Here is a 7,265-nt window from a genome sequence, read left to right as displayed (position 1 = left end):
AGTCGCCACCTTCATCGGTAAATTTGCAATTTTCTGCCCATAAGAAGGATGAGAAGCAGTATGAGATCGGGAGATGTCACCTGCTTTTAGCTGATCGTCTTTGGAGGGCGGGGTTGGAGTGGGGGGCGGGGGGTGGGGGAGGGTTGGGGTGTGGTTTGCGGTGGGAAGGCCCTACGGATCTGCTCTGGTTGCCATGGCAACCAGAGAAGGCCGACGATGGAGGTAGGGGTTCGAGAGGTGGGAGACGATGGCGGCAGTCGGGAGTGGGGATCGATCAGAGGCCGGGGAACGGCTGGGTCGTGCGGGCAGCGGGGTCGTCTGGCCCGGACGGTGTCGTGCGGGCGGGGTTGCCACACTCCGGACGTGCGAGCTGTGCCTTTGCGCGCCCGGACGCGATCGTACGGGCGGGTTCCTGTCCATGCCACACGAGGCGTGCGGGCGGGTTCCTGTCCATGCCACACGTGTGGCAGTTATCGGGACCCTAAATTTATACTAAGCTCAAGACACTTATTTTAAAAAAAGCATACATATGCGCTTAAGATACTTATCGGCGCCGACTCTTAATTTGCGCCCGCGACGCCGAACTTAGCCTGAAGGAATCTTGTGAAGCCGACAACCTCGTCCGTCTCGGGCAGGAGCGGCTTGACTGCGTCGACGCCCGCGAACCTCTCGCTCCACTTCTTGAGGAGCGGTGTGGCAGCCTCGTCCAGCAGGACGGCGCCGCTGAGGCGCTCGCAGGCCCTGAGCGCCGGCAGGAAGCAACCGAGCGCGATATCGAGCAGCCCCGGCACGGCGCCGGAGAAGAAGGTCCCGCCGTTGCTGAGCGCGGCGAAGGCCCCCTCGAGGTGCCGCAGCGCGGCACGGGCCTCGGCGGCGGCCTCGGCGCGAGCCTCCGGGGTGGGCGCCAGGGAGGCGCCGTCGAGCGCCGGCCAGAACTTGTCGTCGACGAATGCGGTCCAGAAGCGGTGCATCGCGCGCTGGTAGGGGTCTTCGGGCAGCAGGGGCGCGGCGCCGGCTCCAGCGGCGGCGGGCCAGGCCTCGTCGACGTATTGCGCGATGACGGCGGACTCGCAGACGGCGCGGCCGTCGGGGAGGAGCAGGACGGGGATCTTCTTGTAGACGGGGTTGGCGGCGAGGAGGCGGTCGCTCTTGCGCGGCTCGAAGCTCTCCTCCAGGAGCTCGTACGCGACCCCGCGCAGCTCCAGCGCCATGCGCGCCCGCATTGTGAACGGGCTCATCCGCCCGCCCAGCACGCGCACCCCCGCCTCGGCCTTGGTGTCGCCTCCCGCCATGGTCGATGGATGGTGGTCTCCAGAGCCGTGGCTGATCGCTGGTATATAAGGTGACCGCGGCGTGAGGGTCGGTGACTCGTTGACTGTTTGGTGTCACGCCGCGTGCTTGGCCAGGCCGTGGGTTGGTGCGAGCTAATTGGAGTTTGGTGCGAGCTAATACGAGTACGCGCGCTTGTGTGCAGGTGCCCCCCTCTCTTCCACTTGTGTTGCCTCCACCGTCTACATGCGGCACAGTGAGCCTTGACGGTTTTTTTGGATGATAGAGACGAGAGGATTTTTGCTGCTCCATCATCCAGAGAAAATTTGCTGGGTCATTGGATTTCGCACGTGGGTACATCAAGTTTTAAGTTTTAGTTTCTCAAACTTGGTGATTTTGTTGTTCGTTCGTATCAAGTTTCAGCAGTTGAAACTTTGCAATGTTTTAAAAATTTCCAAAACATATTAAAAAATGGTCTTAATTAGGGGCTCCTTTGGTTCAAAGAAAAGATGGAGAAAAGTTGTAGGAATAGGAAATTTTCCTATGATGCTACTATTCATGTCTTTGGTTCAAATGAATGAGGCAAAGGAAAAGTGAAGAAACATTTCTTTTGATCCCAGTTTCAAAGGAAAAACATGGGAATTCTAACATTCACTTCGACCTATTTTTTAAACTTCTATGCACGAAGAACAAGAAATTTTTAGTGGCATGAAAACATTCTAACTAAACATTTCTTTGATTTGACATTGATTATTAAGTTACTGCGTTTTTTCAAATCCTTTGAACCAAACATCAAAGTTAACAGAATTCATGTGTTTAGCAATCCTCAGTTTTGCACATGTATTCATATTTTATTCCTATGTTTTCCGTTCCTAAGTTCTTAGAATCCTGTGAACCAAAGCAGCCCTAGAAGTCATTGTCACAAGGAACATGCATATGCAAACAAAACATATTGAACTTTCGATTCAAAAGATATAAAAGGTTAGAAATTCAAAGCCAAAAGAAAAATGGGGTCGGTGCCCCCTTAATTGTGTGCCATTAATCGCCTCTTGTCCATCATCCTCACTTCCACACGACATGGCGCTTGTAATCTATTATTTCTTCCTTATCGAACCGACCGTCTCCCTTATATGTTTGGACCAATCAGTTCAGACAACTTTAGGTCTTCAACGTGGTCGTTTAAATTGGACCGGGTCAGTCCGGATATGTAAAAGCTCTGGCCAAATCCTAAATTCAGGAAGGTCTACAGAGTCCAAACATCTGCATTCATGTTGCCCATGGTTTCACACTACTATTTGCATTCATGGAAGCTCACCAGATACATGCTTATCCACATTCATGTCTGGCTGGACGACGCACCGTCTGAGGACCCTATCTTGGCTTAAAAGAAGATCGTCCCTCCCCACCATCCTACTCATCCCATTTCCCCTCTTCCCCACACTTCAGTCGTCATCTTCGCCATCACTTGCAACCAATCTCTCCACGGACCACGATTGACATGGCCCGGGAGAATATCACATACAACCAGATGCTCACGTTGGTGCGTCGTCCGCGGACCCCGGCTGCCATGGCATGGGTGAATATCACATACAAAAAGATGCCCACGCTGGAGCGTCGTCCGCGGGCGCCCGACCCATCCCTCTCCTTGGTGCAGGTAAAGGAGCAATTCTTCCTCGTGCTACTGGACGAGCTCCGCACGATTGAGGCGCAAATGGAGGTAGAGTGCGCGAAAGCCGCAACCTTGGTGGTGCTCCTCACGGATCCGAAGCTCATCGCCAAGAACCGGGCGATCTACGCATCGATGCAAAGGGCCCTCACTACAGACGCAAGTGCCGAGGAATCCACATCAAGGACACGTAGCATGTCGAGCTCTTCACGGACCTCAACGACAAGAATGATGACAAGGCCACCGCTCGCCTGTCGCCTCCGGGGTTTGCCAGGATGCCATGGATTTGGTTTGCGGCGAACGACGACGAGGCCGATGAGGGAGTCCTGGACTAGGGGGTGTCCGGACAGCCGGACTATCATCGTCCGCCGGACTCCAAGACTACGAAGATACAAGATTGAAGACTCCGTCCCGTGTCCGGATGGGACTTTCCTTGGCGTGGAAGGCAAGCTTGGCGATACGGATATGTAGATCTCCTACCATTGTAACCGACTCTGTGTAACCCTAGCCTCCTCCGGTGTCTATATAAACCGGAGGGCTTTAGTCCGTAGGACACAACATACATTAAAACAATCATACCATAGGCTAGCTTCTAGGGTTTAGCCTCCTTGATCTCGTGGTAGATCCACTCTTGTACTACCCATATCATCAATATTAATCAAGCAGGACGTAGGGTTTTACCTCCATCGAGAGGGCCCGAACCTGGGTAAAACATCGTGTCCCTCGTCTCCTGTTACCATCCGCCTAGACGCACAGTTCGGGACCCCCTACCCGAGATCCGCCGGTTTTGACACCGATATTGGTGCTTTCATTGAGAGTTCCTCTGTGTCGTCACCGATAGGCTTGATGGCATCTTCAACCAACAACGCTGTTCAGGGTGAGACTTTTCTCCCCGGACAGATCTTCGTATTCGGCGGCTTCGCACTGCGGGCTAATTCGCTTGGCCATCTGGAGCAGATCGAAAGCTACGCCCCTGGCCGTCAGGTCAGATTCGGAAGCCTAAACTTCACGGCCAATGTCCGCGGAGACTTGATCTTCGACGGACTCGAGCCACAGTCGGGCGCGCCGCACTGTGACGACGTGTGACACTCTAAAATTTTTTTATTTGGTTTTTATCAAAAACTTTGTGGTTTTTGAGGAGAGGCTATTTAAAATTTTTCTTTTTCAGAAAAACCTTCCACTTAAAAACTTCCTTTGCCTTGGCATTTTTTTTTCAAACCTTGGTGTTTGATCTTTTGAAACTTCTTCTCTGTTAGTTCTCTCAAATTTAATTTTTGAGTTTAAATTATTTTTTTTTAAATGAAGCTCTATGAAAATTTGGGATTTCCATATCTTGGAACCACCCTTGACTTGGCATTCTTGCCCATGTGATAAAACCCCTCCAAAACCTCCCCTACACATTGTGATCAACCTAAGTTCTCTGTCCCAACTAATCCAAACAAGTTTTGGATTTTATTCTAATTATTTCCCCTCTCAAATCAATTCTGAAAATTATTTGGAGCCTTAATGATTTTCAAAGCAAGTACTCTTTTGCATTTGAGTTTTGACCTCAAACCAACTCTCCTGGATAGTCCTTTGTACCCACAACTCAGAACCATCTTGATCCACTCCTTCTTTTTCAAATTTTTCAAAATTCAGTCTCTGCAAGTTTGGACCAGATTTGAAAATTTGATGAAATTCATATCTACACTCCCCCAAAAATTCCACCAAAATTCAGGCAACCTATTTGACCAATGAGAAGCCACTCCACCAAGTTTCAGCTCAAGGAAAAATCCCTAGATGCCAATTTCATTCTGTCGAACACCTTGCAAGCACTGCTGCTGTTCAAAATTCAGAAACATTCAGAGTTTAGTGTTGATCTTCGACAGAGTTTCAGTCACGCGGCCACAGTGCACTTGGCGCGTTGCACGCGGCTCTTTCTCCCTGGCCAGCACCCCCGCACGCGTGCTTGGCGTCTTCCCGGCGTAGGTGGCGCCCCTGGCCGCCCGCGCCGGCGTGTCTTGCGGCGGCCGAGACCCCGTTACAGCCGTCAGGGGGCAAGAACGGCGGCTCAACGCCGTTCCGCGCCGCCCATCGCTCCCTGGCTCTCCGCGTGGCCTCATGCACGCCAGCGCACGCCCGTGCACCGCCACCGCGACCGGCAAGCACAGGACGCGCTCCCTGCCGCCGACGGGCCCGCGCCGCCCCGCTCTGTCGAACTCCCTCCTAAGCACCATTCTCCAGCTCGATTAGCACCAAAACGGACCCAGTAGACTCCCACGACGGCGCTCGACTCCCTAATCACCCCCGACCGAGCACTGCGCCGCCGTAATCGCTCGCCGGAGACCCCGTTCACGGCAACCGCCTCGGGCTGCCTATAAAAAGGGCCCCCGAGCTCACCCTCGTGCACGCCGCATCCCCACACCTCACCAACGCCACGCCAGGCCACTAGGGGGACCCCGAGGAGGTCTTCCCCCTCAACTCCGGCCGCCCCGATCCGCCTCGGCCGCCACCTCGATTCGCTCCGGTGAGGCCGTCTCCGGTGCCCAAACCCCGTTCGTTACCCTCTCTAGCTACCAGGAGCATAACCCCCTCTTCAATTTAACCCTTGCAGCCCTCTCCGACGAGCCCCTCGACCACCCGAGCCGCCGTCCGCCGGAGCAAAGCTCGCCGTCGACGTGGTGCTCGCCGACCGCCTCCACCACCATCAACCGACGCGGAAGGGTGCCCTGAGCACGGAGGTACCCTCCGATCTCTCTGCCTCGCCGTGGATCGCCGCCGGCGACCACCGCGGCTCTCGGGCACCGGCAAACTCTGCCGCCCCGTTTGAACATTTGAACCTGACAAGTGGGACCCCACCGTCAGCTCTCTGCCATTTCTATCGAACCGTTTTCTGGAAGCGCCTTCGGGCAAATACGTCTTTCCTCTGGGCTGGCGTAGTCGCTACCGAAGCGCTTTCTGTTTTTATAAACTAGCCCCTAGAAAACTTCTGTTTCATTACAGATGAGTCCCTGGACAAAAACCTTTATAACTTTTAAACAGAAAGGTATTTTTGGTTGATTCTTTTTCTGTTCTCTTTAAAATTTTGTCTAGTTTTTTATCAGATTTATTTGGAAAATATTTGGTATACTTTCTGTGCACTCCTTGGTATTTACGATAGCGCATATATTCTCTTTATACCGTAGATACCGAAGGAGGTGACGGAGCCGCGAACTTCACCGAGCTAGGCTCCGACTACTCCGAACCAGGCAAGCATGTTTGAACTTTTGATATGATGAGTGTCTTGGCATGTTTTGCATTTAGTTAGTTTCATGGCATGTTGATAAGCATATCGATGAATGTCATTTTATGCGATAATGAGGTAAGTGAGTTCGATGATCCATAAGTGGATGGATGTGAGTATGAATGGCCATGTGTTGGCATGAGGATGGGTGAGATGGCAGTGTTGTAGCATGCCAGTCTCATGCCGGACTATGTGACTTCAGTGTCAAACCGTATCAGTCCAGTTCCTTTCATTTCCTATCCTGTACTACCACATGTTTTCCGCAAGGAATATGGTTTAGTAAGTTGCAAACCACTTTTCTGGTACACACCAAAAGGAGAGGCCGTGATGATGGTTCCATGGCCCTGGATTAAAGCCAGTCATCCGGTCAGGGGGCATGGGTGTTTCCGGTTGGGACCGAGAGGGGGGCACCCCTTAGAGCGCGCGTATATAAATTTGATCCCATGCTATTCGAGATTGTGATCTCCCCGTCTCAAAAGTTTTTCTTGGACGATGTCTAGGGTGATTCCTAGCATCGAGAGGTATGATGGGTGTGTACTGGTTAGCTGTGTTTTCTTCCGAAATACCGTAAACGGAACTAGTCCTTCGTGACTACGGAAATCCACTGGTTGTGGGAATAAATTTTGTACAAACTCTGCAGAGTCATATATCCCTCCAAATCATCTATTCCATGTCCATCTTCGTATTATCTTGTCCTAACAATGACAGTGTTGATGACAGAGACTCCGGTGTTTCGCATGAGTGCTAATTCCGGTTAAATGATATTCCTGTGGATGGACTAACCCATTTATTCTTATGAATTAAAAGTTTATTATGATTATTATTTACCTGTCCATAAAAGCCCCTTCTGTGATGTCGCCCCGACGTCCGACTGTGGCATTTCTTCTCAAGCCCTTTCTGTGATGTCGCCCCGACGTCCGACTGTGGCATTTCTTTTCAAGCCCCTTCTGTGATGTCGCCCCGACGTCCGACTGTGGCATTTCTTTTCAAGCCCCTTCTGTGATGTCGCCCCGACGTCCGACTGTGGCATTTCTTTTCAAGCCCTTTCTATGATGTCGCCCCGACGTC

At 52.1% G+C, this 7,265-nt stretch overlaps 1 protein-coding gene across 1 annotated transcript; it reads right to left on the bottom strand.

Annotated features, from left to right (window-relative positions):
- Window positions 1-486: 486 nt before the first annotated feature.
- On the bottom strand, window positions 487-1,293 carry LOC119340822 (probable glutathione S-transferase BZ2). The gene has a single exon (XM_037612727.1). It carries the CDS (start codon window positions 1,290-1,292, stop codon window positions 561-563), a length of 732 nt encoding a protein of 243 aa, XP_037468624.1. The 5' UTR covers window position 1,293; the 3' UTR covers window positions 487-560.
- Between the last annotated feature and the right edge of the window lie 5,972 nt (window positions 1,294-7,265).

Source organism: Triticum dicoccoides, chromosome 7B (assembly GCF_002162155.2).
Source record: "Triticum dicoccoides isolate Atlit2015 ecotype Zavitan chromosome 7B, WEW_v2.0, whole genome shotgun sequence".
Taxonomy (NCBI): Eukaryota; Viridiplantae; Streptophyta; class Magnoliopsida; order Poales; family Poaceae; genus Triticum; species Triticum dicoccoides.
The sequence above is the reverse complement of the archived record's forward strand: the minus strand, read 5'-3'. Positions and strand labels throughout refer to the sequence as shown.

What these genes read in the sequence shown, in the direction of transcription:
- LOC119340822 (XM_037612727.1), bottom strand. Translation starts at nt 1,292, where the DNA reads ATGGCGGGAGGCGACACCAAGGCCGAGGCGGGGGTGCGCGTGCTGGGC.